We start from the raw sequence: 21,269 nt of genomic DNA on the forward strand, positions 1-21,269 counted from the left end.
ACTAAGCTGGTGGCGTAAGAGAGGGAAAATGTTGAAAATCGCGCGCGATTCGCCTGCGCTGTAGCTTAAGCGGTTTATGTAGGCTAATTTGATGTTTCTTTCGGCGTAATGGACTGCAAGTGACCTGTATAAATTTGTTCGTCTCGACTCCCCTAGGCGACTGTGCTACATTCTAAACATTTGTCGCATTCGCTTTTAAATTTACACACAATACGCATAAACTACCTTACAGAATCGCGGTGGTCGTCTTGTAAATTTTTTAAATCAAATATTTCAGGCCCTTGTCATTCAAGCCGATTTCGGCCAAGACACCAACCACCAGATGAGTTGCTAAAAAGGAAACAAAAAATCAGATAGTAAAATACTAGGAAACTAAATTACAAATCTAACTAACTTCTATGTACAACTACACGTACTTTGATACGTAACATAGCAACTGGTCATCTTTATACTGTTACGTAATTAACTGTACCCCTTAGTTCCAGTAACTAGGGCACAAATATGTTTTCATTGTAGTCGCCTCGCCTGACCTGTTCAGTTGATATAAGCAACGGTGATACATCTCCAAGTAGATGTATTTGAGTATAGAAGCCACTTTGATTTGTAATTTGAATTCCAGGTATTCAATGTAATCCTCGTTCTCTGTTTTTAAATCGGTCGTCTGATGATAACTTCATAATAAGTCGAAACCACTGAATGGTCTGAGGCTGCAAAATAAGACAGGCGCTTGGTAATTTTTCAGATTTGTAATAGTAATCGAAACTGTTGAAAATTTTATGTACTGTATGTCACAGAAACGAAGCGAGACATGCAGATGATGATATATAACATTTTGAAACGTGCATGTTTGATTAAAAGAAAAAACATACACTGAAGCGCCAAAGAAACTGGTACACGCATGTGTATTCAAATACAGAGATAAGTAAACGGTCAGAATACGGCGCTTCAGTCGCCAACGCCTATGTAAGACAACAAGTGTCTGGCGCAGTTGTTAGATCGATAACTGCTGCTACAGTGGCAGGTTATCAAGATTTAAGTGAGTTTGAACGTGGTATTATAGTCGGCGCATGAGCGATGGGACACGGCATCTCCGAGTTAGCGATGAAATGGAGATTTTCCGGTATGGCCATTTCACGAGTGTACCGAGGATATCAGGAATCCGGTAAAACATCAAATCTCCGACATCGCTGCGGCCGGAAAAAGATTCTACAAGAACTGGACCAACGACAACTGAAGAGAATCGTTCAATGTGACAGAAGTGCACCCCTTGCGCAAATTGCTGCAGATTTCAATGCTGGGCCATCAAGAAGTGTCAGCGGGCGAATCATTCAACGAAACATCCTCAATGTGGAGTTTCGGATCCGAAGGCCAACTCTTGTACCCTTGATGACTGGACGACACAAAGCTTTACGCCTCGCCTGGGCCCGTCAACACCGACATTGGACTGTTGACTGGAATCATGTTGCCTGGTCGGTCGAGTCTCGTTTCAGATTGTATCGAGCGGATGGACGTATACGGTTATGGAGACAACCTCATGAAGGCTGTGTAATGGTGTGGGGCGTGTGCAGTTGGAGTGGTATGGGACCCCTGATACGTCTAGATTCGACTCCGACAGGTGACACGTACTTAAGCAACCTCTCTGATCACCTGCATACATTCATATCCCTTGTGCATTCCGACAGACTTGGGCAATTCCAGAAGGGCAATGCGATACCCCACACATTCAGAATTGGTACAGAGTGGCTCCAGGAGCACTCTTCTGAGTTTAAACACTTACGCTGGCCACCAAACTCCCCAGACATGAACATTGTTGAGCATATCTGGGATGTTTTGCAACGTACTGTTCAGAAGAGATCTTCACCCGCTCGTATTCTTACGGATTTATGTATGTTTGTAGTAGTTGTCTTAGTAGTCACCGCTTCCCGAGTGATGTTGTTTGATACAGTACTTGTGTATATGTTGCAGGTAAGTGCGGATGATGATACCGAGGACTCGAAGTACGGAGCGCCGGAGGACTTCGTGAGTAGCGCAGCTGTCGCCTGGCCCAGCTCGCGCCGCAGCCCGCTTGCCACGAGATGCCTGCCTCCCAGGAGAAGGGCGAGCCTTGCCCTACTGTCATAGCTTTTGTCTTTAAACTGGCAAGAAACCGCTTGCAAGATAAGTGGTTGCTATTCCTACATAACTCAGCTCACCGGGTAAAATAGTAGTGTATGAAGTCATTCAGTGCGGTATGAAAGCCCACTATATACTTGACAGTGACGAAATGTCGAAACTTCAATCACAATAGATATGTTTAACAACTACGTGCCGAATAACTGCATCAGCAATTATACTGTCGACCCAGTCTTCATCAAAATTCTAAAAATATTAATCGCATCTTAAAATAGCACACGCTTTGTAATGCTGAACTGGTATTAGATACTCGTGAGACCTTCAGGCGCAGTTAAATGGTGTTTATGTACCAGTCAGTTGTATGGAGTCAGCGAATTCTAAGGTGGGTCAAAGTGGGGACGTAACAAAATGACAAAAGGAGCTAACGTGTCCATGACCAAACCGTAAATGAAGTTGGCCATTTTATGGTGTATCAACGCGGACTTTCCAGCCTGTCCACGAAAAATGTTGTACCACTTGTCGCCATGTAACACGGCGTAAGAACAATGGTCCTAGAAAGAATCTAACTGAAAGAGAGGGGAGACGATTGTCGTGCTTTCTCAATGGAAATCTACTTGAAACCCCACACGGACAGCTGCTGTCAGCGGATGTAGGTCTCAGGCTATCGCGGGCATGAACCGTGATGTTTAATTCAGCATTCTCGCTGACCAAGTGTTGCCCTTTCTTCCACATCTTCATTAGGAGTATGCTGTGGACATTGCTTTCTTCCAAGATAACAACACTGATGTTCAGGCACAGTGAGTGCTCAGTGGAGCAAATGTCAGAGTATAAAATACTGTATACTCTACCGTCATGCTGGTCACGAACAAAAATCATTGACCCAGCTAGCGATAGGATCCTTTGTTTGCCGAACACTAAGACGTCTTGTTGAACCTAGACTGGCTCGCTAAACAGCGTAGTAATCAGTATCACCATCATTTGGTAACTTTATAGGATTTATAGGAGCTGAATATGGCATACTGAAGAAACTTGTATTGCCTCCCTCCCCGAACTGGAGTGTTACATGCTATTAACGCAGTTCCTCGTGGGGATGACTGATTTTTTTATCCGGTATATGTTAAATGATTCTAAAAGAATACCTTCTTAAGTTTCGCGTCGTATCGCTGGCTGTATCAATGATTTTTGTTCGTGATCAGCATCAGTGTAGAGTACACAGTATTTAATACGCTGACATTTACTCCACTAAGCACCTGCGCCAGTGAATCCGGTTCACGAAAGGCAATCACACGTGTGACAGCCTGTGGAAGCTTCGCGACAATACTGATTATTCAGATGTTATCTGGTGTTCGCTGCCAGTGAAGGAGGACACAAGAATTATTTCGGTGGAGAAGTTTGGTCGACACTCAGTGCGATTAGGATAGTCGGTCAGCGAAGAAATCTCCTTTCCTCGTTTCGCTACAGTACTTTAGCTGGCCAGTTACGCCTTCGTGGTTCTTCCGTGCGTGTGGTCCTTTGTATACATCTCCTTTCTAAATGTGGCACTTTGTGTGAAATGAAGATTTCCTTAGCCAAATGGAGTGCAAAATGACAGTCAGTTTTATACGATCATGCTTCGAAGTTCTTATAAAAGTGGTGTAAGACGAAACGTAAGTTTTCGCTGCTTGCTGCTGACACTCATAAATAGTTGCACGAAGAGTGTAGAGGTGTTTCGCATACTTCACAAAAGACAAATAGTTGCCTTCTGTAGCAAACATTTTTTTTTTCTGTTGCTACACAATGAATTTTGCCATGGTGTTCAATCGGCGCAGTGTTATAATTAATTTTTAACTTCTGCTCAAGAGACAATCACCGTCTTTATCTTTAATGTGGCTCGTTATTAAGGGAGGCAGGCAGATCTGGCGAGCTGCATATATTAAGTGGCGGCGCCTCTTCACAAATTTTGTAGTTCCCAGGTACAGTTTTGCCTACTTTCTAGAACATCGGTTCCCAACTCTGTGTGTGTGTGTGTGTGTGTGTGTGTGTGTGTGTGTGCGCGTGTCTTGGAGCTTTTCTCACATGGGAGCAAAATATATTAATATTAATGGTGAAGTAGGAAACTCAAGGGATTTTGAAACTGCAGTGTCGCAAGTGGCTAAGTAGATTATAGTAGTGATACATTGTGCGCGTTACCACTCTTAAAAAAATCATTTCTGTCATGCCGTATCATACACAGATAAATGATATGTTACGGTGCTTACCGACATTTATTGTTACTGAGGAGTGCTTTCTCAGTATAAAAAAAAGTACAAAAGAAGCGTAATTCTTGTTTGCGTTTCGTGGTGCACCCTGTTGAGCTAACAGCGCCTGAGACAGTGAAGGATTTGTAGTATATATCGATAAAGAACACGTTTTTTTGTGTTAGTGTACGTTCTGGCGACGTTTTGCAATCTTCAGTGGGGTTTTGTTTCTGAATATATAGAAAATGAAGATGTTGTACACTGAGATTACAGTTAGTCTTGAAAGCAAGGACGGACGGGACGGGGACGAAGGAAGCAATTTTCCGCAACCTATAAAAAACAAAAATTTTATCCCCCCTACTCTCTCTCTCTCTCTCTCTCTCTCTCTCTCTCTCTCTCTCACACACACACACACACACACACACACCCATTCTGTCACATCACACACTACTCCTGTGGCCCTCATCTCTTTCTCGTCCTCATTCCAAAAACAGTGTTTACCGTAATGACGTGTTAGGACACACATCATCATAGTTAACGTTGATCAACAAATTGGCAATGTGAATTTATCGATCTGTATTAACATTGTGTCGTAGTGACAAACAGGGTCGAATTTATGACTTACAGCTGTTAGCACATTAAACGTATTCGTGAACGGTAAACATGCTTACTGTACATATACTTTTCCAAGGTAGTAACATGTGGTTCTCATTTCGAGTAGGTCATTACCACGGTATGTCAGAGAGAGAGAGAGAGAGAGAGAGAGAGAGAGAGAGAGAGAGAGAGAGAGAAGAGGGGGGGGGGGGAAATAGCTCTTTCTGCAGCTAAGGTTTCCCATTGTTTACGAATATGACAACACGGGCAACAGATCGTATCTACGTAATACGTCTTGCTGTATTGTAATGCGCACTTACGAAGCACCTTACAAACGTAATTGAAAACCAGTCAGTATTCATAGTTAACATCCATGGCCGTATTAAGCACCATGCTGAACTTGGTCAGTTGTTAACATCCAAGTGATATACCGACTGAGGTTCAGTTTCCCGTACAGCCATCCACATTTACGTTCTCGATTGGATTTCCTAAATCGTTTACGGGACAGCCTTAGATGGTTTCTGTGGAAGGGTCAAGCCCTTCCCCCAAAGTTCCTGCTTCGTCGCTAATTACCTCATAGTCGCCGGGACGAGGTAATGCATTACAAAAGAAGAGGCAAGAAATATTTCAACGTGTTGTTAGCAGTTGGGGACTGGACAAAAATTCATATTCTCGCTATACGTCTTCTGTATTTTTCGGTATTTTCAAAAATAAAGAAACATTGATTGTAGTAAACCTTCGTCAGGTGTTACGTTAAGACCAATAAGGCGAAAGCAGGTAAAAATGTCACCTATATAAAAATACGTTATAGTTTTCATTAGGCTAATGATTCACATAGCAGTCGTAAAGTCGTTCAAAACAGCAAGTTCGTTAACATTATGAAAGTCTTCTTTGATGTCACCTCAGCCATGGTATCACATATTTTTTAAAATTTTGTAAGTGTACTGTGGAACTAAATCTTCTCTTTGTTCTGTCATTGTAGATTTTTTCCCTTAATTAAGTTATTCTCACCGCTTTTGCATTGTTCAGAAATATCAGTGTTTAAAACAGTTGCTTACAATTATTGTTTGTGATGAAAGCGTGCAAATGAGCGAAGGAAGAATTGGGAACCGATGCTCTAGAAACGGGACTGTGATGGTATGCCGCGAACAGTATCAAGTACACCTAAACCACGTAGTGTTGCTTTAAGGACAGACTTTTCATGAAATCCAGTAGTTACTCAGCGCAGTCAAAAGTGAACTGCAAATTACTGCTTAGTTGCTGACTGTCATCTATACCTGGGAAGTTCTTAGTTTTGAATTGTTTTGTTGTACGAAGCTGTTTTTATTGCCAACTTTCGTGTGTTTGTTTTAGCATTGCAAGGTTTCCAGCCTAGTAAGCAGGTACTGTGTGTCTTAAATTTAGTCCTATAAATATATAGTTTTAATGTGTGCAGATACCTCATTCCGAGAAACGAGAAGCCATTATTAAATTTTTAAATTATCTTTACAGTGCATGATCTTTGTAGCACAAAGTTTGTAAATAAGGGTATTCATGCATTGGTGAAGAAGCAATCTTGTAACAGATAATCCTTTATATTCTAGTAGAGACATGACGTAATAAAAAGTACTTTCCACTAAAAGAATTTGGTTTGTTTTCACCACTGGACTACGTATGAAAATCTGTGACCATATGACGTAAACTACAAAAATGGATGTTCTTAAGAGTTTAAGTTTTGCGTCATAACAGGCTGATTTTTTTGCTTATATTGTTAGTACGTAGAAGTAAAGGAAATATGATTGAAGGAACTCTATTAATTGAACTTTCCAATCTATGCCGATACGTATTCTGCATTCCGAAACTATTAGAAACACTGAGAGAGCTGAAAATCGGAGGCTTTGTCTTCGCACACGCGAGTGACTTCCCCGGAAGCCGTGCTGGGGGACGTACTATAAATTTTAATGCGGCAATTGTCATTAATGAGTCGGCTAATGAAGATGATCGTCACGTTCCTGTCATTGTTATCTAGTATTGATGCGCAAGGATTCGCAGATCTATTGGAATATTCTGAGCCTGTAATCCCGTACGGCAAGCTCTCGAACTCCGGAAACTTACTGCCTCACTTGTCATCACTCTAAATTCTGACACTACCAACAACTTGCAACTAAATGTGCTGAATTTGGAGAAGCAGTACACAAACTCTGCAAATGATGTATACAGAGTATACTAAGAATCATATGGAGAACGCATATTTTCTGAAAGTAATTTTCTTTCTTTACTTTTTCGTTGCCTGCTATCAAAGACCTGAGGCAGCAAAATGTGCTTGTTCTGCGTTATGCCAATTCGATTGAATTTAGGTATAATGCTTAAGTTTGTTCCAACATTTAGAAGATATATTCTCCATTTAGACAATACTTCCCCGCAGTAGCTGCCATAACACCTCTCTCAAGGAGCTATAATTTTTTTACGACTGATATATAGTGAGTCTGGTGCGATGACTGTTTGATACGTACCAGACTACGGAAAGGTCTCGGATTCGATCTCCGGTCAGCCCTAGGATTTTTATCTGTAGCTTATCACGTCTTTCACTTCAGGCTGTATTTGGTAATGTGTAAAATGCCGAGTCGTATCATGGCTCGGAGCCCACGTTAAACTGTACAAAATCCCCCCCCCCCCCCCTGTAGATGACTTGGCAAGTTAGTTCAAGGACGGGAGGAAGGCAAGGGCAATACTCCTCCAACGCGACCATCCCCAGTAAAGTGATGTGGCTTTGAAACCAACCGTCGGTTGATGACAACTTTACGTTGTTTAGTTCTGCGTATCATTATGTACAGTAGTCTGTTTGTGAGAGAATTTCAAAGTCGATTAGATGAAGCGTTTAATCATCAAAGTTCGCACAGAAAGATATAGGTGTTCGTTTTTTCCACGCGCTGTTCGAGATTTTAATAAAAGGGAATTATTGTGAAGGTGATTCGATAAACCCTCTGCCAGGCAGTTAAGTGTGATTTGCAGAGAATCCACGCAGATGTAGATTTGACAGATGCGTAGGTCAGTTTCGACATTTACAGAGTATGCCACCCCAACACCACCCCCACCTCATCCCTTCACCACCATCCTTCCCGTCTCCTCGGTCTTCCAGAAAAACAGCTGTTCTCTCTGAAAGTGGAAAAGAAACACGCAGGTGGATACTTCGTCAAGCCAGTAACATTTGTTTTGAGGATCTCCATTTTTAATAAATTTTTACAGGTGTTGGCCACTCATCAAAAATTTCAGACGCCGCAACTACCATTAATGTAATTTGTTATAGCGACGTCCTTTGCTGCCTTGCTTTGTGTAAAATGGTAGTCTCGCAAGTTTGCTTCTACGTCTGCACGAGGAGTAAAACTTAGCTCGCTCGGTTTCGTGAAATAACTCCATAAAAGCTGAAGGCTGCTGGTAATAACCACAAATAGAGCGGTCTGCCATGCATGTCCTTAGTAAATATGTCTCCAGTTATTGATGCGCGTCCATATTCCCTGGAATTGTTATTCGCATTCGAAAAACACGCAATGTATTGCGCTCTAGCTGCAGTTGTGCGCTGTATGTCCCCGCTGGCGCCCTCGGCGTTGCGCAGGAAATGTTTTTAATCTGATGAAAGCAGCAGATTACAGTTCGCTTGTAAAGCGTCGAGTGCTGCGTTAATTCCTAAATTGCGCGAACTTTGGCGTAATTACGCTGGCGACTAATTTAACTATTTCGTTGTGCCTTCTAGTAGCCATAGTACATGAAAGCTTCTACCATTCCCCGCGCTGATTCTTTTCCTCAGTTTACTGTGCGCGGCAAATTCGAAACACAGCGCGATTTGCTGCAACAGTGGTGTGCAAAAGTTTACACTGTGCTGGTGAGACGTTTCTACTCCTTGATTAAGATGCTGGCGCGGTTTCCGGATACTGGACCACTATTTAAGATGAACAGAGTTCACGTACCCTTCTAACGTGCTGATGTTTTCCTAAATTAAAGTGCTGTATGGTGATCCCGTTTCGTCACCCAAAATCACGATCGCTATGTCTCCATGACCTTAGTTTCGACATGACATCGTCAATTTGTACTATTTTCTTTTCGATGCGCTTATTAAATATTATTTGTATCTTACTGTAATTCATTTTCGAGTCTACTTTCGAACTTACTGTCTTTAGCACTCTCATTAGTTTGTGAGGTTTGTACGTATTAGGCGCAAATGTATGTCAGCATCAAAACGGAGATGTATCATTAACATATAGCTATTCTTTGTTTTCTCAGTTTAGGTATGTGAAAACTTCCCCTACGATAGCTCAGAATAATTTTGGTGAAAGTGAATTCCTCTTCCTGGCGTCTCTTTGAATTCCGAATCTCTTACTGTCCTGGTTAAGTCATTCAGACTTCATCAGACAACAAGAATTTGTATATCTGTACTAATATTCAGAATGATTCCGCAATGGTTTTACAGACTTTCAGGAAATGTGAAGAAGGGTAAATGTATCAATTTGAGGTAATGCATCCTTCTCCAGAAACGACCGTGTCGAAATGAAAGCGAAAATTGTTCTGATACCTCTGGTACTGGACTTCTTCTAATATAAGCTCTTCTCTTTCCGTAATTTGAGAGTTGGTAGAATGGACCAAAACAAGAAAAAATGACTGGTAAATATGTGCTCTCTAAAATGCATATCTTGGGAGCTATGAGCACTTACTTGTTCATTTTCGCTACTGTGAAAACATCTATTCTACAAAACACGTACTCATAGCCCTTAAGGTATGCAACCTAGAGGTTATATTTACCGGTCATTTTTTTCTTATTTTTGTCCGTACTCCCCTTCTCAAAGTCTGGAGAGCAAGAAGCTTACAGTAAAAAGAGATCTAGTATCAGAGATATACTATGTGATCAAAAGTATCTGGACAACTGGCTGAAAATGACTTACAAGTTCGTGGCGCCCAACCATCGACAATGCTGGAATTCATGATGGTGTTGGCTCACCCTTAGCCTTGATGACAGCTTCCATTCTCGCAGGCATACGTTCAATCAGGTGCTGGAGGGTTTCTTGGGGAATGGCAGCCCATTCTTCACGGAGTGCTGCACGGAGGAGAGGTATCGATGTCGCTCGGTGAGGCCTGGCACGAAGTCGGCGCTCCAAAACATCCCAAAGGTGTTCTATAGCATTCAGGTCAGGACTCTGTGCAGGCTACTCCATTACAGGAACGTTATTGCCGTGTAACCACTCCGCCACAGGCCGTGCATTATGAACAGATGCTCGATCGTGTTGAAACCGCCATCCCCGAATTGCTCTTCAACAGTGGGAAGCAAGAAGGTGCTTAAAACATCAATGTAGACCTGTGCTGTGATAGTGCCACGCAAAACAACAAGTGGTGCAAGTCCCCTCCATGAAAAATACGACCACACCACCGCCTCGAATTTTACTGTTGGCACTCCAAAACGCTGGCAGATAACATTCACCGAGCATTCGCCATACCAACACCCTGCCATCGGATCACCACATTGGGTACCGTGATTCGTCACTCCACACAACGTTTTTCCACTGTACTGTCGCCCAATGTTTGCGCTCCCTACACCAAGCGAGGCGTCGTTTGGCATTTACCGGTGTGATGTGTGGCTTATGAGCAGCCGCTCGACCATGAAATCCAATTTTCCTCACCTCCCGCCTAACTGTCATAGTACTAGGTGGATCCTGATGCAGTTTGGAATTCCTGTGTGATGGTCTGGATGGATGTCTGCCTATTACATGTTACGACCCTCTTCAACTGTCGGCGGACTCTGCCAGTCAACAGACGTGGTCGGCCTGTACGCTTTTGTGTTGTACGTGCCCCTTCACGTTTCCACTTCACTATCACATCGGAAACAGTGGAACTAGGGATGTTTAGGAGTGGTGAAATCTCGCGTAAGACGTATGAAACAAGTGACACCCAACCACCTGGCGACGTTCTAAGTCTGTGATGGTCGCTGATATGGAGTACTTGGCAGTAGGTGGCAGCACAATGCACATAATTCGAAAAAAGTATGTTTTTGGGGGTGTCCGGACACTGTTGATCACATAGTACATCAGAATGATCTTCGTTTATGATTTTCGACTAGGTCGTTTCAGGTCCAGGGTGCCTTACCTCAAACAGAGACATTTACCCTTCTCCAGCATTACTCTAAGTTCGTAACATCACATGTATAAAGGGGAAAGGTCGTTAGCAACAGATCTCGATTTACCTGAAATTTTTGTACGATACTCGAATAAACAGTCTAGCGGACATTTGCTGTGTATGTATTTGAACAACAATGTGCAATTTTTCTCTTAAAACAGACTGCGAGAAAGAGAATGCCTTGCTGTGAAAAATATGCGGTTTCGTTTTCTTTCGCGCAATAGGTTCTAACTACGATAGTTTAAACTGAATGGGTAGATCGTGTGGGTGCACAGAATAACGGGGTATGAGAGGACTCTGTACAGCTGCTGGAGCTGTGACGGTAGTGGCTTCACGCACATTATTTCGTATAACAGGTAACATTTAATGTTACATACGATACGGATTGCATACTAAAATTCGAATCATAATCTATAAAGACTGTTCGCTGTTTAAAGCGATCGCGAGGAACTAATCTAAACGGCTCATTGTTCTATATCAGATTTTTGTTTAAAATTACATGCACAGAGAAGCAATACATACGGGAGAAACAGTTTCTCTGTCCCGCTATAGTAGATAAAACCGACTGCAATAAAGAAAACGAAACTTCGAGTTTTGACTGCACAGTACAGAATTCTCTTCCTCGCAGTCGGTTTCAACAGAAGAGATGTGAATCACAGGTAGCGATTTTTTTTTACCTCCGTCCACTTCCGTATCCTTGTTATTGGTAAAATAGTCCAATCGCCCACCGGTTCCTCAGTAATGGTGATTTATATAGTAGGGAAGTGACTTCACTGTCGTTTAGTGAAAAAAATGCGAGCGTACCGAGTATCGGGGAACAGATTCGCCAATGGATTCAATACCCTCTTTGCAGACAGAACTCACCAAGTAGCTCTTAACAGAAAAAAGTCGACAAACGTAGAGGTAATTTCGGGGATACCCCAAGGAAGTGTGATAGGTCCTTTATTGTTTACAATATATGTAAATAATCTATTGAAGCTCTTTAATACTGAACGCATATGATGCGGCTGTCTTTGCGAAAGTAACAACGCAAGAAGACAGTATCGGTTTACATAATACCTTCATAGGATTGATAAATGGTGCTGGCTCCGGCAGTTGACCCTGAACGTAAATGAATGTTATTTATTTCCATACACAGGAAAAAATTCGCTAGTGCACAACTACACTGTTGATGACAAATTTATGGAAACAGAATTTACCGTAAAATATCTTAAATTAACCATCCAGAGTGACCTTACAAGTGGAATAGCCACATAAACAAATAGTGGTAAAAGCAGATACCACACTGAGATTGGCAGGAAGACTCTTAAGAGAATAAAAATGTAACTGATCCACGAAGGAAGTGGCATACAAAGCGTGTTTTCGACTCATTCTTGAGTATTGTTCATCTATCTGGGGGTGTTTACTAGGTAGGACTAATAGTGTAGGTAGAGAAGACCAAACGTCGACCGGCGCTTTTCGTGACGGGATCATTTGGTCGGCACGAGAACGTTACAAGAGAGGCGTTGCGCGTCACGGAGAGGTTTACTGTTGAAATTTCGAGAGAGCGCCTTCCGGGAAGATTCGGACAACATATTACCTCCTCCCACGTACATCTCACGAAATGACTACGGCAAGTAAAACTGAGAAATTAGCCTTATTACAGAGGTATACATTTTATAAAGCACAGTTATACAAGTAAAAGCATTTAATAATAATTACTTACCAAACACTTTGTACCAAAACTTAATGAAAACCTATTGAAAATGTAAGCTGGAACGCCGACTAGTGGGTGGTAGGGACGAGGTTGACTATCATTGCTGTAAATTGTTGTTACAAGAAGTATATAGCGTATGTCCGTCCGCATTTCTGTTAAAGTTTAAAAATTTGAAATAAATTGGTCAATAAATTTTTCGAGATCTTTTTCATTAATATTCGATAAGAATTATTATAATTCCTAGTTCCTTACCTTGGAAGTGGGCGAAGCCGCAACTAGGAAAGAAATTTGCATCCTGACAGTGCCCGCGGATACCCCAGACTAACACATATATCCAATTCCCATACATATTTGGCAAAGTCGAAGCATTGCTAGGTTCGCTTGTATATTCTAAATCTCATAGTCAAGCTTCGCTGTAGTTTAGCCACAGGACAGGAAATGAAAAGAATTAGATCTCTCTGAACGTTACCCCATAGCGATATGGTAACTTACCATCTTTCGAGCCAAAACCATTTGCTCGAAACGTGCTACATTGAGACGCAGTCGTACCTGTACTCGCAGCTGAGAGCGGGCATCAATGTTACTGACACATAAACAAAAACTACGTAACATACTTGTACGACAATGGGGAAATGATGACCGTGTAACCATTCGGTGTAGTAGTGTAGTAGTGTTATACTTAAACATCCTTAGTTGACACATCCGACATTATCAATAGTATTTTTAAAAGCTATCGATGTATTGGTTAAGTATCGATTGTTTTGCCCTTATATTTCAAACGAAAAATAGCTTTCTAGGATTTTTATAGCTTAAAATAGAACAATACAAGATATGCAAATTTTGTTTTATAAAAAGTAAGGTATTTAAATTCTTGTCCTATAGTCTGTTGTTTAAAATACAACATTAAGAGAAACACTTAAGGTGTTTAAATTCATCTTTTTCAGTCTTTTGCATTTTTAAGTAATTACACTCTTGGAAATGGAAAAAAGAACACATTGACACCGGTGTGTCAGACCCACCATACTTGCTCCGGACACTGCGAGAGGGCTGTACAAGCAATGATCACACGCACGGCACAGCGGACACACCAGGAACCGCGGTGTTGGCCGTCGAATGGCGCTAGCTGTGCAGCATTTGTGCACGTCCGCCGTCAGTGTCTGCCAGTTTGCCGTGGCATACGGAGCTCCATCGCAGTCTTTAACACTGGTAGCATGCCGCGACAGCGTGGACGTGAACCGTATGTGCAGTTGACGGACTTTGAGCGAGGGCGTATAGTGGGCATGCGGGAGGCCGGGTGGACGTACCGCCGAATTGCTCAACACGTGGGGCGTGAGGTCTCCACAGTACATCGATGTTGTCGCCAGTGGTCGGCGGAAGGTGCACGTGCCCGTCGACCTGGGACCGGACCGCAGCGACGCACGGATGCACGCCAAGACCGTAGGATCCTACGCAGTGCCGTAGGGGACCGCACCGCCACTTCCCAGCAAATTAGGGACACTGTTGCTCCTGGGGTATCGGCGAGGACCATTCGCAACCGTCTCCATGAAGCTGGGCTACGGTCCCGCACACCGTTAGGCCGTCTTCCGCTCACGCCCCAACATCGTGCAGCCCGCCTCCAGTGGTGTCGCGACAGGCGTGAATGGAGGGACGAATGGAGACGTGTCGTCTTCAGCGATGAGAGTCGCTTCTGCCTTGGTGCCAATGATGGTCGTATGCGTGTTTGGCGCCGTGCAGGTGAGCGCCACAATCAGGACTGCATACGACCGAGGCACACAGGGCCAACACCCGGCATCATGGTGTGGGGAGCGATCTCCTACACTGGCCGTACACCACTGGTGATCGTCGAGGGGACACTGAATAGTGCACGGTACATCCAAACCGTCATCGAACCCATCGTTCTACCATTCCTAGACCGGCAAGGGAACTTGCTGTTCCAACAGGACAGTGCACGTCCGCATGTATCCCGTGCCACCCAACGTGCTCTAGAAGGTGTAAGTCAACTACCCTGGCCAGCAAGATCTCCGGATCTGTCCCCCGTTGAGCATGTTTGGGACTGGATGAAGCGTCGTCTCACGCGGTCTGCATGTCCAGCACGAACGCTGGTCCAACTGAGGCGCCAGGTGGAAATGGCATGGCAAGCCGTTCCACAGGACTACATCCAGCATCTCTACGATCGTCTCCATGGGAGAATAGCAGCCTGCATTGCTGCGAAAGTTGGATATACACTGTACTAGTGCCGACATTGTGATGCTCTGTTGCCTCTGTCTATGTGCCTGTGGTTCTGTCAGTGTGATCATGTGATGTATCTGACCCCAGGAATGTGTCAATAAAGTTTCCCCTTCCTGGGACAATGAATTCACCGTGTTCTTATTTCAATTTCCAGGAGTGTATTTATCCTGCCTTGGAGAAAACCGTCTCTGCAGGGACTGAAGTCGCTGGACACCACAATAATTTAATGGCCATTACACGCATCATACTATTAGATTTTGCACAATATTCTAATATACAAGCATGCTTGTCTATTACAGGTTTTTTTCAAAATACTGATTTAGGTCATTTATGGAATCCCGAATCACTGACTGGTGTAAGGACATCGACGTGATGCTGTTGCTAATTAGGCAAAAAAGTAGATCATCCGATTTCAAACTGTTAGACGTATAAGTGTAGACGTATCAGCACTGCTCGTGGATGCTTCTTTTTAAGGTATTATTCTTGTGGTTGATGCGATGATAGCAGCATAGTCTTTCTGTGCAGCATTCTCTGCCTCTTGAAATGTCCTGAAACAAGATTTTAAAGCTAATATCTAGTAATGTCACTAGCATATTAAGAGTCATTGTGTTACATGGTTTCACTCTTGAATTGACAGATTTTATCAAGGAATCCAGAAAATTTCGTCACTCATTAGTTGTTGAAGTGCTTTACAAGTCTGAAAACCTTGCAGCAGTACTTCGTATAAGAGGTATAATTAAGGAAGCCGGGTTGTATAACTACCCTGAGATTGGTGTTGTTGGTGCTTCAAAAGGTTCAAGAAGATCTCTTTTATAGGTAAGTAATTTTCTGCTGTGAGGGTAGGCAGTGCTTTCGAACTTTCATTGATCGCAATCTCAAGCGCACTTCGTACTTCCAAAATTCTTTTGAGCATGTGGCATGAGCTGTTCCATTGAGTCGGCGCCTCTTTTATCAGTCTCAATTCTTTTTTGTTTGCTCTTTTTTGAACATTGCGAAGTTTGTCACTGGCTAGTGTGGAGTTATGAAAGAAAGTCACAATAGCCTTTGTTTTCAATAAAATTTTGGAAAATGTTGCTGCTTTGAAACAATCTGGTACTGTTAAGCTGAAGTAGTGGGCAACACAGGGTGAATGTCGAGTCCTTAAGATTTAGGCAGTTTTTTCGTAACTGCAGCGTTATCTGTAACCATTATTATTCGTACTTTCTTATCACGAATATTGTATTCTAGTAAGATTTGATTGATGACCTGAAAAAATGTAATGTTAAAGTAACCTTCCGGTATCTCCGAAATTTTGCACAATATTGTCAATAATTTCTTTTTTCAACGACTTGTTATCTGAAAAATTACTTTAGTATATAAAAAAATAGTTCTGATAAAAATTAGGCCACTATATTACTTGTCGATGTTACGTTGAGCTTCAGCATCTTAGAAGCGCGGGGAAAGCAGAAAGAGGAAGAAGAAGAAGAAGAAGAAGAAGAAGAAGAAGCAGAAGAAAAGGAGGAGGAAGGTCGCCATAAGGAATAGGGATGCGAGAGGACAAGTGTTTACTTGTCTGACGCAATGCTGCTATCTTAAGTGTACATGCTTGCTGATGAACTGGAGCAGATGCCGTATAAACTGCACATGGGAATAACAAGATTGATTCTGAATTGAAGAGAACAAGGATGGCTTATCCCTCAATATGTTTTTTCTCAGTTGCGTTGACACTCAGTACAAAACAAAAGGGCTATCACTCTCTTGCAGTGCTACAGCTGCTACATCGCTGAGATCGGCAGCAGTTGTGATCTTAGTGCAGTCGACACAAAGTGTGTAGCTTGTAGAAGTTTCGTTGGGTGTTTCGTCATTCGTCGGGGGAAGTGCACGGAGCGGTATAAGGAGCAAAATACGGTATTAATGAAGGATAAGGAAAGGTGCGACGAGAGACAGCAGTGTTGGCACCTTCACGCATCATACCGATGTATTCCTGTAATATACCCGCGCCGCTCAGAGTTTGCACTTGATAGAATCTGATAAATTGCGTTTTATTGGCTTCTCTGTGGTGGCTATACGACAGCTGAGAGTTTTCCATTACCACTGGAAAGTTCCGATTCGCTTAGTAACGCCTGTATTTACAACTTGCTGTGATTAGTCTTTTTTGACAAATACATGCATTAATATTGACGTTGCTTTATAAGCACCAGAAGTTCTAATTCTGGTCCGATTAGCTAACACAATAGAACCACTTCTGCATAAATCGCCACAAAAGCAAGTTGTTTATATACTCGGAAGACAGCAACACAGTAATTGTGACGCCATTACCAACTGATTTTGCTGTGCTGTATTAATTTTGGTTCAGACGGTGTTGGGGTTCGCGTTCGTTTTTCACTTGTTAGTCTGCTATCGCACAAATTCTCAAATGAAAACTATGGGCGCGGAAGTAACACTGTTTTGAAAAATCGCATTATGGAGACATCTACGTTCAAATATGTTGCTTATTTGTAATAATGAATAAGAAAATATATTAAGCCTGTTGTAACACAATTATTCAATGATTTGTTACGGTTGGCAGTGTCCGTAAACAGAACACAAAAGACATGACGGCTTCAGATTTCTATGGACAAGGGGGTGACGAGGAGTGGCGGCGGAAAGGGGAGGAGTGAAACTGTTACAAGTTACGCCGACTTGACTTACACCGACATGTACCGATCACAAGAATGAAACGAAACTCAGCTTGGCATTGACGAGTTAAAGAAAGAAACATTTTGAAAGACGTTGGTTACTTGTGCATGGATTCTGCGTTGTGATGACCTGCAGTTTTTTCCACTTTTAATAAGGGTGAAACTACTATTTCGCCTATAATAAAGTGGCAAGTCGATGGCAGTACACATTCATTCGCGTTGCTTTTCCACGTGTCCTTTGTAACATTAAAAAAAATTACATCTTGTAAGGGCTTTCTCTAATTTATTTTTTGTCTTCCTATAGTTTTGAGATCTTAAACATTTAAATGTGGTTTTATCTGCAACTCATATCTGGTGTCTAAGGCATAAACAAATTTTTTCAAACCTTGATGGTCGGAAGTTCTGTACGGCAGCATATTAATGGCAATCATTTGTGCATAAAGAGTATCAAGGGTTTATTTTCCAGGTGGCATTGTAAACTGACTTCTGTTAAAATAATTTTTTATAGAGCTTTTCGATTCTTCTGGTTGCCCCTTTTGGACTTGATCTAGCTCACAAATTGATCCCTCACCTTTCATTTCTATTAGTAATTCTTGGATCCTAGTTTTTCACCATGCTTTATTTTTAGTGATCTCTTAAATTAGTCGTATTCCATGATCATGTTTAAAATCTTTAATGCAGATGGTACACTTTACAAACTGACTATTATCCCCCATTTTCTTGAAAAATTCCACGAAGATGAATGATTTTTACGGTTCATTTTCAAAACAGTAACAAAAAACTCTATTTACGCACCTCCTACATAAACAAAATAATCTTGGAAGCGAGGAATTTCCTCAGCCAACAGCGACTATCGGTGGTGTGCGAATAGTACTGGTTCAAATGGCTCTGAGCACTACGGAACTTAACATCTGAGGTCATCAGTCCCCTAGAACCTAAGGACATCACACACACCCACGCCCGAGGCAGGATTCGAACCTGCGACCGTAGCAGTCGCGCCGTTCAGCACTGAAGCTCCTAGAACCGCTCGGCCACCGCTGCCGGCGCGAAAAGTACTGATCGTTTCATATCGGCGCCATTCGGAACACTTCTACGCTACCGTGCTCTTTGTCTCACTGCTGCCACTGACAGCGATTCAACAGTTGTGGCACTATAGTTGCGTAATGTATAATCCTGTTGTGTGGCGCTTAAGTAACGAAATGTGTGACGAAGAAGCTATCGTTGGCACATTGAGCTAGAAGCTTTAGAAGCTGAATTCTTCGTCATGACGCTCGAAAAATTGTTAATCAATTTGCAAAATGATGTAAACTCGAAAAAATGAAGAAAATAATGGTGAGATTATTCACCCGCTTCACAAGTTTCAAACAAGAGGTTTCAGCAGTAATGGGCAAGAGCTTAAGAAATATCCACAGGATATGGAGTTTTTCAAAAACATTCCTGGACATTCATAGTTAACTCTTGGCAAGAAAAGATTAGTTTTGTCCCACACACACTGAAACATTCACATTTCGTCCAAATTACTTATCAATTGGTACTGCAATGCTATGAAAGCAGAAAACTTGTAAATACAGCTGTATATTTTAATTATTATGTCCAGCCACCATATTAATAAAAAAACTTGACACTCGACAGGTTCTGCTTTTACTACATTCAGTTTTGCGGGAGCTGGTGTATCCTTGAAGGAAAAAGATCCGCTAATCGACCACAACATGGGAAACCAACATATGAATGACATTTGTGCTTCTGCAAAAGCAGAAGTGACGCAGGGGCGTTTGGATTGCGTCAGTGTTTTGTATTTTCAAATCACTAAGATGTACAACTGAAAAAACTTGTTGGCACAATGAGGACTCAGAAACAGAAGAAGACTGTAGCAAGTATGTTTAATTAATAACGACAGTAAACGTGTTTATTTTTAAGTGCGTTATACACTACAATCAGAAACACTTAACAAATCTTTAAAAATGTCATTTTTTTCCTCTGCTGTTTTATGTTAAAACAACCTTATTTACATTTGTATTCCTTGCTACAAGTCAGTAAGGTCACACATTTGAAGATGAAAAGTGGTTTAGTGCACACAACGAATCCATGTTATTTACGTGTGTAGTTTTTACCATAAGCATCTGATACGTACGAGATGCGCACGACCGTGAGTTGTCACCACTAGAAGATAAACAAGAAAAATCCCTCTTTCACGGTCCCTCCCCCACAGCGACAAATCTATTAACAACATAATTTATAAACAACTCTGATTATCTAAGGCGCCACCATATTTGTTGTTCGTTAAATACCTCCACACAGTCTGCTTTCCCTCTGCGCTACAAACGCCATGGAGGTAATAGGAACCTACTATTTTTCAGGCGCCAGTTCCAAAAGAATAACATTTTAAACGATAGAGCTATCGATAGTTAAACGAGACTACCGATAGTGACGATAGTGCAAATACTATCGGTTAGTCGACCCATGTTAAATAACACTAGGATGTAGCTATGTGCTTGATATCACTATCATTTACACACACACACACACACACACACACACACACACACACACACACACACACAAAGTTTTTATAAATCATTTTTTCGTACGAAAACTGCTGAAATAATTCCAATCGCACTTGCAGACGTCTCGCAGAAGTTCCATTACAAGTGAGACAAACGATTCTCCCTTGATTACACTGCTTTGCGATGCATCTGTTACCTCTTGTATTGGGCTGTGGAAATTTTCAAGGGCTGCTTATGTAAACCGTACGTTGAAAATGTGGCGCGCCTGTACGCACTCGTGTGTTTCAGTTCTTGCGGAAGAAGTGTTAATTGTTGAACAGTGCCGCCGCACTGGGGGACCAAAGTTTCCGCGTTTCGCTCGTCCGGCCCTCCTCCCCTCCCTTTCCCCCCCACCCTCCGGCGTCCCCCTCTCGCCCGCCATTGCTGCGGGTGGCCACCATGTAAGATATGACGTCGGCACACCCAGCGGCTGAGGTCGCCTGAAATAGCATTAGCTTTCTCTGCCTTTACGCAGCCAGGCCGCTAATCTGATTTGTAGCACACTCCCCAGAATGAAATTAAGCGTAAATTGAGGAAATGCAATTATATCTATTTCAGATAGAAGTGGGTCAGGACGTAATGATTCCGTAAGTGGGTGGGGCCTGGCGGCTCCACAACCCGACGCGATCGATTTCTCGGACGCGATACGGAGATGGGCGACACGATCCTCTGCGGGCGTCGCGCCGCCCCAGATACCGGCGCGCTATCGCTTACAGCGCGACTGCGGGGACCGCGCAACGGTAGTCGCCTGCTCAGAAAGGCTCTTCCTGTTCCATCCTGTACGTAAACTTTCTGTATCTTCATGAGAGACTAGTTCGGTTGCAGTCTTCTCGTGGTTTCTGAAATTAAGTCGTCTAAAGGTAGGGCTATCAAAAAGAGCGTAGAAACTGCATAACTGGAGAAGCGCACAGTAAGATTAGAAGCAAAGAGACAATGCTGTCGCTTTTTCATCCACAAGCTGCAGTCAAACGTTCAGTAAAGGCGTATGGTTTCAACACGTATCTGCGCATACTATTTTGTGACTGTGTTAACGGTTTCTCCCGTTGGCGCGAAGCTCTGTGTTGTGAATTCTTAGTGTGCGTAC

The 21,269-nt window shown here is 42.5% G+C and overlaps 1 protein-coding gene across 7 annotated transcripts in view; it reads left to right on the forward strand.

Annotated features, from left to right (window-relative positions):
* The window catches only part of LOC126189035 (protein bric-a-brac 1-like), a 1,796,149-nt gene that overhangs the window by 1,476,292 nt on the left and 298,588 nt on the right, over window positions 1-21,269 (forward strand). For all 7 annotated transcript variants that reach the window (XM_049930881.1, XM_049930880.1, XM_049930879.1 and 4 more), the window contains one exon: window positions 1,966-2,019. In XM_049930881.1, coding sequence (XP_049786838.1) covers window positions 1,966-2,019 — 54 coding nt within the window. The remainder of the gene's footprint in view (window positions 1-1,965; window positions 2,020-21,269) is intronic.

This window comes from Schistocerca cancellata, chromosome 5, assembly GCF_023864275.1.
Source record: "Schistocerca cancellata isolate TAMUIC-IGC-003103 chromosome 5, iqSchCanc2.1, whole genome shotgun sequence".
NCBI lineage: Eukaryota > Metazoa > Arthropoda > Insecta > Orthoptera > Acrididae > Schistocerca > Schistocerca cancellata.